The sequence below is a fragment of the Ranitomeya variabilis genome, chromosome 4 (genome assembly GCF_051348905.1).
Source record: "Ranitomeya variabilis isolate aRanVar5 chromosome 4, aRanVar5.hap1, whole genome shotgun sequence".
In the NCBI taxonomy this organism is placed as follows: domain Eukaryota; kingdom Metazoa; phylum Chordata; class Amphibia; order Anura; family Dendrobatidae; genus Ranitomeya; species Ranitomeya variabilis.
This window is the reverse complement of record NC_135235.1, coordinates 643,070,033-643,087,006: the sequence shown is the minus strand read 5'-3', so window position 1 is coordinate 643,087,006 and position 16,974 is coordinate 643,070,033. Positions and strand designations below refer to the sequence as shown.

At 46.6% G+C, this 16,974-nt stretch overlaps 2 protein-coding genes across 2 annotated transcripts in view; one reads left to right on the top strand and one right to left on the bottom strand.

Moving 5' to 3' along the window:
- LOC143767341 (uncharacterized) overlaps nucleotides 1–16,974 on the bottom strand; it is an 855,449-nt gene that overhangs the window by 532,383 nt on the left and 306,092 nt on the right. The gene's annotated exons all lie outside the window — the stretch shown is intronic.
- Nucleotides 1–16,974, top strand: part of LOC143767040 (uncharacterized) — a 153,360-nt gene that overhangs the window by 117,814 nt on the left and 18,572 nt on the right. The window contains exon 15 of the mRNA XM_077255061.1: nucleotides 15,201–15,253. Coding sequence (XP_077111176.1) covers nucleotides 15,201–15,253 — 53 coding nt within the window. The remainder of the gene's footprint in view (nucleotides 1–15,200; nucleotides 15,254–16,974) is intronic.

Sequence of the window (16,974 nt, the reverse complement as noted above, 5' to 3'; positions counted from 1 at the left end):
GCAACATCCTTCAGCATAACCGGCTTGGCAGTGGGTCAGTAATGGTGTGGGATGGCATTTCTTTGGAGAGAAGCACAGCCCTCCATGTGCTCGCCCGAGGTAGCCTGACAGCCATTAGGTACAAAGATCAGATCCTCAGACCCCTTGTGAGACCATATGCTGGTGCTGTAGGCCCTTGGTTCCTCCTAATGCAGGACAATGCCAAACCTCATGTGGCTGGAGTGTGTCAGCAGTTCTTGCAAGATGAAGGCATTGAAGCTATGGATTGGCCCGCCCATTCCCCAGACCTGAATCCGATTGAACACATCGCACCATCCAGCAACGCCACGTTGTACCACAGACTGTCCAGGAGTTGGCTGATGCTTTAGTACAGGTCTGGGAGGAGTTTCCTCAGGAAACCATCCGCCGCCTCATCAGGAGCATGCCCAGGCGTTGTAGGGAGGTCATACAGGCACATGGAGGACACACACACACACACTACTGAGCATCATTTCCTTGTCTTGAGGCATTTCCACTGAAGTTGGATCAGCCTGTAACTTCATTTTCCACATTGATTTTGAGCATCATTCCAACTCCAGACCTCCATGGGATATTAGTTGTGATTTACTTTGATCATTTTTAGGTTTTATTGTTCTCAACACATTCCACTATGTAATGAATAAAAATGTACAACTGGAATATTTAATTCAATGATATCTAGGATGTGGGATTTTAGTGTTCCCTTTATTTTTTTTTTAGCAGTGTATATATATACATTAGATAGATAGATAGAAGAAAAGCCATCAATTCCTGTGCGCGTACAGTAAAATCACACTGACAGGTTAGAATAGAATAGATATATACACATAGAATACATACGGTTTATTTATATACATGTCAGTAACACACACACATATATATATGTATTTATATTGAACTGAAAGATAGTTAGAATAAAAGCCGGTAATTCATCTGCCGGCTTCTGTAAAATCACTGCAGGAGCCGACAGGATAGAAGAGATGGATTACATACAGTAAATACATATAGAATACGTAGATATATAGATGTCAGTGACAAATACAGTTAGTACTGTGTGTGTGCAAATTACTGGACATGCCAAAAGGAGAAAAATTCAGAGCAATGATTTATAAAACAAAACTTTAATTGCCATAAATAGTACAAAAATATATATCAAAACATTACATTATTTAATGACTAGAGCACAGGATGAATGTCCCAGGAATGCTGGAAAAGCGCCCATCCCCCCACTCCCCCAGATGTAAATACCCTTGTAATGGTATGCATAAGGAAAAGCACCTACACTATCCAACCAAGGTCACCCCAAAACAGTGGGATTCTATAATAATGCCATTAAGTATGGTGGTGGAAAAAAGGTGCTAGCACTTACCACTACACAGAGGTAGGAGGGGGCGGTCGGGCGATGGGGACCATCGCCCGACCGCCCCCTCCTACCTCTGTGTAGTGGTAAGTGCTAGCACCTTTTTTCCACCACCATACTTAATGGCATTATTATAGAATCCCACTGTTTTGGGGTGACCTTGGTTGGATAGTGTAGGTGCTTTTCCTTATGCATACCATTACAAGGGTATTTACATCTGGGGGAGTGGGGGGATGGGCGCTTTTCCAGCATTCCTGGGACATTCATCCTGTGCTCTAGTCATTAAATAATGTAATGTTTTGATATATATTTTTGTACTATTTATGGCAATTAAAGTTTTGTTTTATAAATCATTGCTCTGAATTTTTCTCCTTTTGGCATGGTTTGTTTTGAGCTGATTTGGTGAGGTCGGGGTCTTTTGGCATATTTACTGCCAGACCTCGTGCGCTCACAAAATGTATTTGGGAGTTTTGTATTCAAATTACTGGACATGTATATAATTAATAAACGATTGTTTATTAAAAAAAAATAAAAAAGCGTGGGCTCCTGAGCAATTTTCAAAACCAGCAGAGGGAAAGCCAGCGACTGGGGGCAGATGTTTATAGCCCGGGAAGGGTGTAATACCCATGCAGCTTCCCAGCCTATTAATATCAGCTTACAGCTGTATACTTAGCCTTTACTGGCTATTAAAATGGGTGACCCCCCAAAAAATGGTGTGGGGTTCCCCCATAATTAATAACCAGCAAAGGCTATGCAGACAGCTGCAGGCTGATATTAATAGCCTAGGAAGGGGCCATGGATATTGCCCCCCCCCAGCTAAACATCAGCACTCAGCCACCCCAGAAAAGGCGCATCTCTAAGATGTGCCAATTGTGGCACTTAGCCTCGCTCTTCCCACTTGCCCTGTAGCAGTGGCAAGTGGGGTAATAGTTGTGGGGTTGATGTCACCTTTGTATTGTAAGGTGACATCAAGCCCAAGGCTTAGTAATGGAGAAGTGTCAATAAGACACCTCTCCATTACTAATCCTATAATTGGTACATGTTAAATAAAGACAGCCAGAATAAAGTCTTTTAATCCCCAGATCATCACCAATCCTCTACCAAATTTCACAGTGGGTGCAAGACACTGTGGCTTGTACACCTCTCAAGGTCTTTGTCTAACCATTAGATGACCAGGTGTTGATCTGGGGATGCTTCTGCAAGGCTGGAATTGGGCAGGTTAATCTTTGCGAAGGACGTATGAATCAAGCCGCATACAAGGTTATCCTGGAAAAATAGTTGATTCCTTCTGCTCAGGCAATGTTCCCCAACTCTGAGGACTGGGTTTTCCTGCAGGACAATGCGCCATGCCACACAGCTAAGCCATTCAAGGTGTGGATGAAGGACCACCACATCAAATTGCTGTCATGACCAGCCCAATCTCCAGACCTGAACCCCATTGAAAACCCCTGGAATGTAATCAAGAGGAAGATGGATAGTCACAAGCCATCAAACAAAGAATAACTGCTAACATTTTTGTACCAGAAGTGGCATAAGGTCACCCAAAGGCAGTGTGAAAGAATGGTGGAAAGCATGCCAAGACGCATGAAAGCTGTGATTAAAAATCATGGTTATTCCACAAAATATTGATTTCTGAACTCTTCCTGAGTTAAAACAATAGTATTGTTGTTTCTAAATGATTATGAACTTGGTTTTTTTTTGCATTATTTGAGGACTGCAAGCAATGCATTTTTTTTGTTATTTTGACTTCTCATTTTCCGAAAATAAATACAAAATTAATTGCTTGGAACTTCGGAGACATGTTGTCCGTAGTTTATAGAATATAAGAACAGTTTACATTTTACTCACTGACATGTGGAGTGCGGTGAAATTAACATCTGTGTATGCTTAGTGGTGCTGAGAGGAGTAGTGAACATGTCTCACACCGTTTGCTCTTTCCAACATACCGTATTTTTCAGATTATAAGATGCTCCGGATTATAAAACGCACCCCAAATTTTGAGGACAAAAAGAGGCAGGACTGGGGTGATGCTGCAGGCCGCAGGCAGGGATGAGGAGGGCTCCATTGTGCGGAGCGCTGCTGTGGGGGTCTTGTGCTGCTGCTGGGTGTCTCCGGGTGCCTGGCAGTTGCTGGCCGGTGCTGCAGGTGTCTCCGGTGCCCAGCTGTGCTGCATGGGTGTCTGGCGCTGCCCGGGGCTCTGCTGACATTTTGCTACAGGCCAGAGTCACGGCACTTCCACAGTTCCATGTGTGGTGGTGTAATATGAATATAAAAATGGCTATTTTGAGTCCATATTGAAATATACTGAACGCATACAGACCATTACAGAGCAGCATTTCTTGTCACACATTTACAGACAGACAATGCTCATTGTGACACAATCTTGAGAGCTGTTTATTTATTGTCTGAAGAACTTTGAGTTTACAAACAGTTTTAAAGGTACCTTCACACTGACCAACTTTCCAACGATAACGATAGCGATCCGTGACGTTGCAGCGTCCTGGCTAGCGATATCGTTGTGTTTGACACGCAGCAGCGATCTGGATCCTGCTGTGATATTGTTGGTCGGAGCTAGAAGGCCAGAACTTTATTTGGTCGTCAGATCGGCGTGTATCGTTGTGTTTGACAGCAAAATCAATGATGCCAGCAATGTTTTACAATGGTAACCAGGGTAAATATCGGGTTACTAAGCGCAGGGCCGCGCTTAGTAACCCGATATTTACCCTGGTTACCATTGTAAAAGTAAAAAAAAAAACACTACATACTCACCTTCTGATGTCTGTCACGTCCCCGGCGTCCGCGCTGCTGCTCAGAGCTTCCTGCACTGAATGTGTCAGTGCCGGCCGTAAAGCAGAGCACAGCGGTGACGTCACCGCTCTGCTTTAGGGCCGGCGCTTACACAGTGCAGGGAAGCGGACGCCGGGGGATGCGACAGGCACCGAAATGTAAGTATGTAGTGTTTTTTTTTTTTACATTTACACTGGTAACCAGGGTAAACATCGGGTTACTAAGCGAGGCCCTGCGCTTAGTAACCCGATGTTTACCCTGGTTACCCGGGGACTTCGGCATCGTTGGTCGCTGGAGAGCTGTCTGTGTGACAGCTCTCCAGCGACCACACAACGATGAAACATCGACGCTGCAGCGATCGGCATCGTTGTCTATATCGCTGCAGCGTCGCTTAATGTGACGGTACCTTTAGTGTGTTTGTTATTGTAAAACATTAAGGTTTATTTACCCACTGTCTGTGGTAGTTTTATCTAACCCTTGTGGGCTTTTATGCATCTATGGGTTTATGGCCCATTGTCTGATGATTCCATGGTATCTCAGTGTCATCCCACCTTGAAAGCTGGCCACTTGAAAGGCGGGATGAAACCAGAGTTACACATAGTGCAAATCACTATATGGTGATCTTGGGACCAAGATCTTGAGAGTTGAGATCTCAGTGCTAAAATCTCATCTCTCGAGATCTTGGTCCCAAGATCACCATCTGTGCATGCGCCGCCCCTAAGCGGCGGCCATAATCACGGAGACCACCACACATGGAACCGCGGAAGTGCCGGGTCTCTGGCCTGTTGCAAAATGTGGGCAGAGCCCCTGGACCGCTGGACACCCTGTATGTCACTTACGCCATGAACTGCGCCTGCGCAAATGACACTGCCGTGGTGCCTTATGGGATTCTGAGACAGCGGCCGGAAGTCCCAATTGGCGATTATTATATAGGATGTATTCTGTGTGTGTATATTTCTATTCTATTCTAACATGTCAGTGTGATTTTACTGTACAGCCACATGAATTACCGGCTTTTTAAATGACACCCGTGTGTAAAAAACGGACAGCACTTGCATGGTGTGAGTGCTGTGCGTTTTTTTCTCACATTCATTGACTTGCATTGGTGAGTCTCGTCCGAGATATGCAGCAAATCGTAGCATGCTGCGATCTTTTTCTTAGTCCGATTTCAGCTGAGAAAACAATTGCAGATGAGATAATACCATTGGTCAGAGTGCAATCTGATTTTTTATCGGATTGCACTCATCCATTTTTCTCGCAAATAAGTATGAGCCCTAATCAGTATAATGGTGCCGACCTGACAGTCTGTAGGATACTGTGCACAGTCTTGCTGACAGGTTCACTTTAAGGCCGGCATCAGACGAGCGTATGGCATCCGATGCGAGATCATCGGATGCGATATGCTAATGACCCTCAGCTCCTGCTCTGCTGCGAGCGGGAGCTGAGTATCATATTACTGTGGTCTGAGCCTCTCTCACAGAGAGAATCAGAGCACAGCTCTGCAGGAGGAGAAAGTAATTTTCCATCTCCTCCATTGCCGGCATCTGAGTATATCGCACATCACTCGGATGATATCCGAGTGCTGTGCATTGTGTCACTCGCCCCCATAGGCTTATATGGGTGCGAGTGAGCCGAGACTCGGCCAAGTGTCCGTGACAATCGCAGCATGCTGCGATTTCACTCGCATACTGAAAACGGCTGAGAAAAAAAAACACTGATGTGAGCTGCTCCATTGATGAATACTGGTCTGTGTGCTACGCGATTTTTTTTCACATAGCACTCGTCCGTATTCTACGGTAGTGTGACCCCGGTCTAAACCTGAAAGTCTCCACTTAAGTCTTTGGAATAGTTTAGATTTGCAGCACAACGATTCGCTGCTCATCAAACTTCCCAGGCTGAGGAAGCAGAACGTCCTGATTTGAATTTATAAGATTCACTCATCATCACCAATTCATAATTCTGCCACATAGACATTCCACAATGTCTTTGTACACATGCTGTTCTGCTCCGTACACCTCGTACACACATGGCTCCACTCCATACACCTCGCACACACGGCTCCGTACACACGGCTCTGCTCCGTACACCTCGCACACACGGCTCCGCTCCGTACACACGGCTCTGCTCCGTACACCTCGTACACACGGCTCCGCTCAGTACACCACGTACACACGGCTCCGCTCAGTACACCTCGTACACACGGCTCCGCTCCGTACACTTCGTACACACGGCTCTGCTCCGTACACCTCGTACACACGGCTCCGCTCAGTACACCTCGTACACACGGCTCCGCTCAGTACACCTCGTACACACGGCTCCGCTCCGTACACTTCGTACACACGGCTCTGCTCCGTACACCTCGCACACGGCTCCGCTCCGTACACACGGCTCTGCTCCGTACACCTCGTACACACGGCTCCGCTCAGTACACCTCGTACACACGGCTCCGCTCAGTACACCTCGTACACACGGCTCCGCTCAGTACACCTCGTACACACGGCTCCGCTCAGTACACCTCGTACACACGGCTCCGCTCAGTACACCTCGTACACACGGCTCCGCTCAGTACACCTCGTACACACGGCTCCGCTCAGTACACCTCGTACACACGGCTCCGCTCAGTACACCTCGTACACACGGCTCCGCTCAGTACACCTCGTACACACGGCTCCGCTCAGTACACCTCGTACACACGGCTCCGCTCCGTACACTTCGTACACACGGCTCCGCTCCGTACACCTCGTACACACGGCTCCGCTCAGTACACCTCGTACACACGGCTCCGCTCAGTACACCTCGTACACACGGCTCCGCTCAGTACACCTCGTACACACGGCTCCGCTCAGTACACCTCGTACACACGGCTCCGCTCAGTACACCTCGTACACACGGCTCCGCTCAGTACACCTCGTACACACGGCTCCGCTCAGTACACCTCGTACACACGGCTCCGCTCAGTACACCTCGTACACACGGCTCCGCTCAGTACACCTCGTACACACGGCTCCGCTCAGTACACCTCGTACACACGGCTCCGCTCAGTACACCTCGTACACACGGCTCCGCTCAGTACACCTCGTACACACGGCTCCGCTCAGTACACCTCGTACACACGGCTCCGCTCAGTACACCTCGTACACACGGCTCCGCTCAGTACACCTCGTACACACGGCTCCGCTCCGTACACCTCGTACACACGGCTCCGCTCAGTACACCTCGTACACACGGCTCCGCTCAGTACACCTCGTACACACGGCTCCGCTCAGTACACCTCGTACACACGGCTCCGCTCAGTACACTTCGTACACACGGCTCCCCTCCTTACACCTCGTACACACGGCTCCGCTCAGTACACCTCGTACACACACGGCTCTGCTCCGTACACACGGCTCTGCTCCGTACACCTCGTACACACGGCTCCGCTCAGTACACCTCATACACACGGCTCCGCTCAGTACACCTCATACACACGGCTCCGCTCAGTACACCTCGTACACACGGCTCCGCTCAGTACACCTCGTACACACATGGCTCCACTCCGTACACCTCGTACACACGGCTCTGCTCCATACACCTCGTACACTTCGTACACACGGCTCTGCTACATCCACACTGTAAACCCCTCCTGACCCCACAGAGAAACTTCCCCTCATCCAGCACCATGACAACCAGCACAGCAGAGTCCTGCATACACTGAGGCCCCTGATCATGTGACCCCTGACTCCTCCCCTCCTGTGACCTCATCACAGGTCCTGTGCGCACAGAACAGCCATATATGTGGTGGTTGAGCCCGATAGGACACGCCCCCGGAAATGACGTCAAACCTGGAAGGAGCCCATACACTCTAGCATTTACCCTTTGGTGCGGCTCTGCAGGTGGAGGTAGGTGCTGGAGATTCCCCATTAGGGCTCATTTCCATAGGCACACGTCCGTGTCTCGCATGTGGAAACCAAGCTGTGGCACCAGCACTCCAGAGCGGAGTTGTTGGCCGCACAGGAACACATGGAGCTGCACAGCTCCGCTCCAAAGTGCCGGCACCAGAGCTTGGTTTCCACATGCGAGACACGGACGTGTGCCTCGCATGTGGAAATGAGCCCATTACATTATTTCTCGCTGTGCCCGTATATTTAATTGTTTTCTGTCTTTTGAGTCCTGATCTGTGACCTTTCCGTGACCTGATTACGGTGTTCTCACCGACTCCCATCACGCCCCACCCATGACACCTGATCACAGTGAGCTGTGGGTGACACCTGATGATGGCCAGGCTTCACTGAAGAATATTATTTTCTCCATATATTACGATCTATGATTAAAAAAAAAGCCTGATTATATTGTACTTTGTTGGCCAGAATATATGTAAATTCCTCAATGCCAAAAATGATAAAAGTATTCTATACCTTTACTGGCGAACTCGAAGAATGGTATCTGCAGCTTTCAGAGCACAGGGGTTCCGTCATCAGGTGGCAGGAGCACAATCTGTGAGAGATGATCGGACAGGACATCTGTGTGAGGGTCAGATGGGGCGATGCCTCCTAAAGATAAGCCTGAGTAGTACAAGTAAGGATTGAGAGGTGGGAAGGGGGAAGACATGGGGCTCGTACACACATTACATCATATTTTCTTATACGAGAAAATGAGCCCGAGGTTCGTCAGCATTTTTCATCAGGTTTTCATCAAAGTTTCATCGTTTTTTCTCAAAAAATAAAAAACTTTCATTGTCGAGTTAAAGCCAACACTGGGATCAACATCGGATATAGAATTTTCTACAATTTTGTCATCGGACGTGTCACAAACATGTGAACAGCGCCATAGAATATCACAAGTATAGGTGCTATCTGTAAGAAACATATATAGCACTAGGATTAAGCAGAAGGGTCTCTAATAATCCTAAAATATAACTTTTATTAAGTAAAGTTAAAATCCAACTTCAGATGAATAAAAAACATACAAGTGTTAAACCTACAACCAGATGAAGTATACCCAAAATCCCGCCAACCCGTTTCGCCTCAGTCATGAGGACTCATCAGGGGAGTGTATTAGGAAAAAAAGGGGATCTGTAAGATCTCCCTACAAAGAAAGCTTGGGCTAACACAAGATCTGCAGTGGCAACAAAGTCCCCAGTACCAAGAAAATATAAATCTGAAGCATATAAAGTGCTGCACCGCTTTTCAATTCCAGGACAGCATATCTCATAGGGTCACCTCAAATATATAGGGAGCTATGTAATTACGTTCTGTCTCGCTATACATGCCACAACCGCATTGCCACCTAGACGTGATGCTCGTCTCCATTGGTTACTGCTGCTGTGACGTATCTCATCACTGTGACGTCTCAGTGCCACATTTCCTGTATGGTCATGTGTCCTTTACTAAGTAGACACGATGCTTGCGCTCCATTGGTCCAGGCAACAGTGAAGTGTTCTATCGTTGCGACCTTACAGTGCCACCACTTCCATGTGGCTGCATGGGCATTACAATGGGGATAGCACTCATAAATGATCAACTGATATATCAATGAGCCCTTAGCTGGAGTCACTGTAGAGGACATATGTAGTGAGTCATAAATCCAGGGGTTAGATTGAGACCTTTTGTCAAAAACCTGAACATCCGAATCAGCTTGAATTTACAGATTTATTTTTCTCTTGTTTTTAAATTGATATTTCAGTATTTAGTGTATGATACTGTGTCCCTGTCCCTAGAAATGATTCTCCACATCAATGTCCAGTTCATTCCTAATCGTGTGTCTGTGTAGATTAATTCTTATTTGTAGTTGTTTAGTTTCCCCAATATAGGTTCCTCCAAAGCACCTTGTACACTGTATCATGTACACCGCATTGGAGGATGTACATGAAAAGATATCCATGAATAATGATGGGTGAACCCGAACAGTAAAGTTCGGAGTCCGTCCGGAAACACCTAGTGTCTGTGCATGGGTCCCAAACACGGACTCCTTCAGGAAGTCCGTGTTACTGTTTGGGTTCGGCATCCTGAACATCGGCTGTTTCCCACGCTGTCATCTGTGTGACAGCGCAAGAAACACAGGAGGCTCTGATCAGCAGTAAATTAGTTGCCACCGGTCAGAGAGCTGCAGTTCCCATGCTGTCCGATGACAGCATGTGGGCCAGCAGCTGTGACCGACTGTAAAAAAAGTTACCAACGGTAACTACTCTCATCAGCATAAGCCAGCTGTGTCTGATAGCAGCAAGAGCAGGTGAGGCTGATGAGAGTATTCAACAGCGGGTGCCAGTGCAATTAATAAATAATACAAAAAAATTATGAGAGGTCTTTTATTTTTGATAACCAGCGCAGGCAAAGTGAACAGCTGCTGACTGCCGTCCCCAACTGTCATCTTTATCATGGCTGGTTATCAAGAGTAGAAAGGTCCCATGCCGTTTTTTTTAAATTATTTAAATTATGTGGACCAGATTCAAGTTTTGGTACTTGTACCAAACTTTTTTTTAAATGATCGGCCGAACCTGCCGGACCCAAACATCCACGGGTTCATCCACCACTATCCATGATTTTATAGTCCTGTTTTGTGTTGGTTGTGTGGACTGTATTTGATGGTAATATTTGTGTACAGGTTCTGCATTTTTTACTGTTACAAGGTAATGTGCCTGTCTCTGATTGTGATCAGAGGACATTTCTGACCTTGTGATTACCTAAGTTTGATGAATGATTGTAGGAGAGTAGTGGTAGATCTAGGAACATATATTTCAGTCTGTGGTCCCTGTGGAATATGGGATGAAGAATTAGAATCAATTTTCCTGAGGATTCTAACTTGGAGGTTGTATGGGACCCCAAGAGACACCCTGTTATTATCCCCTTTCTGTTTGTAGTCCAGGAGGCGTATCCGTGGGATTCTTGTAGCTGTGTGGATCTGCTCATCTACCTTGTTGTAAGGGCTCATTTCCACTGGCGAGGAAAACGGACGAGTGCAATCCGATAAAAAATCAGATTGCACTCGGACCAATGTTATTCAATAGGTGTCTTCTCATTTGCGATTTTTTTTCTCTGCCGAAATCGGACTGAGAAAAAAATCGCAGCATGCTGCGATTTGCTGCGAGTCTCGGACGAGACTCGCCAATGCAAGTCAATGGGTGAGAGAAAAAAATCGCACAGCACTCGCACCATGCGAGTTCTGTCCGATTTTTACGCACCGGTGTCCTTTGAAAAGCCGGCAATTCAGCGCGGTGTACAGTAAAATCACACTGACAGGTTAGGATAGACTAGATATATACACATAGAATGTGTATATATACATATATATATGTCAGTGAGACACCTATATATGTATATTTATATTTAATGCAGCGCTAGATAGCATAAAAGCCGCTAATTCAATTGCCGGCTTTACATTTCTCCTTCCCAAACCCGACATGATATGAGACATGGTTTACATACAGTAAACCATCTCATATCCCCTTTTTTTTTGCATATTCCACACTACTAATGTTAGTAGTGTGTATGTGCAGAATTTGGCCGCTGTAGCTGCTCAAATAAAGAGTTAAATGGCGGAAAAAATTGGCGTGGGCTCCCGCGCAATTTTCTCCGCCAGAGTGGTAAAGCCAGTGACTGAGGGCAGATATTAATAGCCAGGAGAGGGTCCATGGTTATTGGGCCCCCCCCCCCCCCCCCCGTGGCTAAAAACATCTGCCCCCAGCCACCCCAGAAAAGTCACATCTGGAAGATGCGCCTATTCTGGCACTTGGCCACTCTCTTCTCACTCCCTGTAGCGGTGGGATATGGGGTAATGAAGGGTTAATGCCACCTTGCTATTGTAAGGTGACATTAAGCCAGATTAATAATGGAGAGGCGTCAATGATGACACCTATCCATTATTAATCCAATTGTTTGAAAGGGTTAAAAAACACACACACATGATTTAAAAGTATTTTAATGAAATAAACACAGCGGTTGTTTTAATATTTTATTGCTCTCTCAATCCATTTGCTGACCCTCGCTTGGCAAAACAATAAACGCACAATATACATACCCTCTGTTGAACCGTCACGTCCCACGAAGTAATCCATCTGAAGTGGTTAAAATAATTTACAAGCAGGAGCCCTGCAAAGGCAGCTGTGCTCGTGCTTGTAATTCCCCGGAGAATGAAGGAAATGTAGGTCATTGACCTACATTTCCTTCAGTCGCGGTGATGCGCCCCCTGGTGGATGTCCTCATATGACCTGGAGCGTGGGAAAAAGTTCCCAGGTTGCAGTTCATGAGAACATCCAGCAGGGGAGCATCACCGCGACTCAATGTAAGTATAGATCACTGCTTTCCTTTCAGCACCCGGGGGATTACAGGCACGAGCGAGTGGTTTATCGCAGCTCGTGCCTGTAATATTAGTTAACCCCTTCAGATGGATTACCTCGTGGGACGTGATAGGACATCAGAAGGTATGTATATTGTGTGTTTATTATTTTGCCAAGCGAGGGTGTTGCTGATGGATTGAGAGAGCAATAAATTATTAAAACAACCTGTTTGTTTCTTTCATTAAAATACTTTTTAATCGTGTGTGTGTGTGTGTGTGTGTGTGTGTGTTTTAACCCTTTCAGACAATTGGATTAATAATGGATAGGTGTCATAATTGACGCCTCTCCATTATTAATCCGGCTTAATGTCACCTTACAATAGCAAGGTGGCATTAACCCTTCATTACCCCATATCCCACCGCTACAGGGAGTGAGAAGAGAGTGGCCAAGTGCCAGAATAGGCGCATCTTCCAGATGTGCCTTTTCTGGGGTGGCTGGGGGCAGATGTTTTTAGCCACGGGGGGACCAATAACCATGGACCCTCTCTAGGCTATTAGTATCTGCCCTCAGTCACTGGCTTTACCACTCTGGCGGAGAAAATTGCGCGGGAGCCCACGCCAATTTTTTCCGCCATTTAACCCTTTATTTTAGCAGCTACAGCGCCGAAATTTTGCACATACACACTACTAACATTAGTAGTGTGGAATATGCAAAATAAATGGGGATATGAGATGGTTTACTGTATGTAAACCATGTCTCATATCCTGTCGGGTTTGTGAAGGAGAAGGAAAAAGCCGGCAATTGAATTAGAGGCTTTTAAGCTATCTAGCGCTGCATTAAATATAAATATACATATATAGGTGTCTCACTGACATGTATATATGTATATATACACATTCTATGTGCATATATCTACTCTATTCTAACCTGTCAGTGTGATTTTACTGTACACGGCGCTGAATTGACGGCTTTTCAAAGGACACCGGTGCGTAAAAATCGGACAGCAATACGGATGTCATACTGATGTCATACGGATGATGCGATTAAAAATCGCATTGCACTCGCATGACACTCGCATGACAATCGCATACGTTACATCCGTTTTTTCGGTCCAGATTACGGACCGATTTGTCTCTCGCCAGTGGAAATGTACCCTCAGAATGTATTCCTCGGTGATAGAAAACTACACCTGCTATCTTCTCTTCTATCTACCATCGAAACCTTCAAAAAGAATCTGAAGACCCACCTCTTCCGACAAGCCTACAACCTACAGTAACCACCGATCGACCAAACCGCTGCATGACCAGCTCTACCCTCACCTACTGTATTCTCACCCATCCCTTGTAGATTGTGAGCCTTCGCGGGCAGGGTCCTCTCTCCTACTGTACCAGTTATGACTTGTATTGTTCAAGATTATTGTACTTGTTATTATGTATACCCCTCCTCACTTGTAAAGCGCCATGGAATAAATGGCGCTATAACAATAAATAATAATAATAATAATAATAATAATAATCTTCTCTGTCTAAACCAGGGGTCCCAAACACATGGCCCACGGGCTGCATGCTGCACCTCAGGCTGCTTCATGTGGCCTGCGGGCACTGTAGACCCGTTGAAGATCGCGGCTCGGTCCAGGTGTCTGCCGCCGTCAGCGCTTTATTTCAGTAGAATGTGCATCCCTGGACGCACATTCAATTGAAATGTATTGCCAGGCAGAGACAAGCTCTCTATGCATTAATACCAATACCTGGTGCTGGTTAATCAGAGGCCAGCAGCTGACTTTGGTGTGACGGTGCATGGCAGTGACATCATAAGCCCCTGCATCGGCATGGCGGTGGCTGGCATTAGTGTTACTTTGTAGAGAGTTTGTCTCTGCACAGCAATACACTTCAACTAAATGTCCGTCCAAGGACGCACATTCACCTGAGAAAAAGTGATGACTTCGGCAGCCAATGGACTGGGCCGCCATCTTTAATGGGTCTACAGTGCCTGCAGGCCATATGTGCAGAAGGGACTTCAAGGGAACAGAAGATAGGTGAGAATTTTTTTTTCTTTCATGTGTATGTGAAGAACGGTGCAATGCGGGACATTACTACAATATGGGGACCAGAATGGGGAATTACTACAACATGAAGACGATGATGGGCACATTACTACAAGAAGGGCACCAGGATTGGGCATTGCAAGATGGGGACTATAATGGGGGCATTACTATAAAATGAAGACGAGGATGGGCACCGTACACCTCGTACACACGGCTCCGCTCCGTACACCTCATACACACACGGCTTCGCTCTGTACACCTCGTACACACAGTTCTGCTCCGTACACCTCGTACACACGGCTCCGCTCCGTACACCTCGTACACACGGCTCCGCTCCGTACACCTCGTACACACGGCTCCGCTCCGTACACCTCGTACACAAGGCTCCGCTCCGTACACCTCGTACACACGGCTCCGCTCAGTACACCTCGTACACACGGCTCCGCTCAGTACACCTCGTACACACGGCTCCGCTCAGTACACCTCATACACACGGCTCCGCTCAGTACACCTCGTACACACGGCTCCGCTCAGTACACCTCGTACACACGGCTCCGCTCAGTACACCTCGTACACACACGGCTCTGCTACATCCACACTGTAAACCCCTCCTGACCCCACACAGAAACTTCCCCTCATCCAGCACCATGACAACCAGCACAGCAGAATCCTGCATACACTGAAGCCCCTGATCATGTGACCCCTGACTCCTCCCCTCCTGTGACCTCATCACACAGGTCCTATGCGCACAGAACAGCCATATATGTGGTGTGCGGCTCTGCAGGTGGAGGTAGGTGCTGGAGATTCCCCATTAGGGCTCATTTCCATAGGCACACGTCCGTGTCTCGCATGTGGAAACCAAGCTGTGGCACCAGCACTCCAGAGCGGAGTTGTTGGCCGCACAGGAACACATGGAGCTGCACAGCTCCGCTCCAAAGTGCCGGCACCAGAGCTTGGTTTCCACATGCGAGACACGGACGTGTGCCTCGCATGTGGAAATGAGCCCATTACATTATTTCTCGCTGTGCCCGTATATTTAATTGTTTTCTGTCTTTTGAGTCCTAATCTGTGACCTTTCCATGACCTGATTACGGTGTTCTCGCCGACTCCCATCACGCCCCACCCATGACACCTGATCACAGTGAGCTGTGGGTGACACCTGATGATGGCCAGGCTTCACTGAAGAATATTATTTTCTCCATATATTTCGATCTACGGTAAAAAAAAGCCTGATTATATTGTACTTTGTTGGCCAGAATGTATGTAAATTCCTCAATGCCAAAAATGATAAAAGTATTCTATACCTTTACTGGCGAACTAGAAGAATGATATCTGCAGCTTTCAGAGCACAGGGGTTCCGTCATCAGGTGGCAGGAGCACAATCTGTGAGAGATGATCGGACAGGACATCTGTGTGTGGGTCAGATGGGGCGATGCCTCCTAAAGATAAGCCTGAGTAGTACAAGTAAGGTTTGAGAGGTGGGAAGGGTGAAGACATGGGGCTCGTACACACATTACATCATATTTTCTTATACGAGAAAATGAGCCCGAGGTTCGTCAGCATTTTTCATCAGGTTTTCATCAAAGTTTCATCGTTTTTTCTCAAAAAATAAAAAACTTTCATTGTCGAGTTAAAGCCAACACTGGGATCAACATCGGATATAGAATTTTCTACAATTTTGTCATCGGACATGTCACAGACGTGTGAACAGCGCCATAGCATATCACAGGTATAGGTGCTATCTGTGAGAAACATATATATAGCACTAGGATAAAGCAGAAGGGTCTCTAATAATCCTAAAATATAACTTTTATTAAGTAAAGTTAAAATCCAACTTCAGATGAATAAAAAAACATACACCAAGTGTTTAACCTACAACCAGATGAAGCATACACAAAATCCCGCCAACCCATTTCGCCTCAGTCATGAGGTCTCATCAGGGGAGTGTATTAGAAAAAGAAAGGGGATCTGTAAGATCTCCCTACAAAAAAAGCTTGGGCTAAAGCAAGATCTGCAGTGGCAACAAAGTCCCCAGTACCAAGAAATATAAATCTGAAGCATATAAAGTGCTGCACCGCTTCTCAATTCCAGGACAGCATATCTCATAGGGTCACCTCAAATATATAGGGAGCTATGTAATTACTCCTTACTGTGCCTCATGTATGTTATATTACGCTTTCTGTCTCGCTATACATGCCACAACCGCATTGCCACCTAGACGTGATGCTCGTCTCCATTGGTTATTGCTGCTGTGACGTATCTCATCACTGTGACGTCTCAGTGCCACATTTCCTGTATGGTCATGTGTCCTTTACTAAGTAGACACGATGCTTGCGCTCCATTGGTCCAGGCAACAGTGAAGTGTTCTATCGTTGCGACCTTACAGTGCCACCCCTTCCATGTGGCTGCATGGGCATTACAATGGGGATAGCACTCATAAATGATCAACTGATATATCAATGAGCCCTTAGCTGGAGTCACTGTAGAGGACATATGTAGTGAGTCATAAAT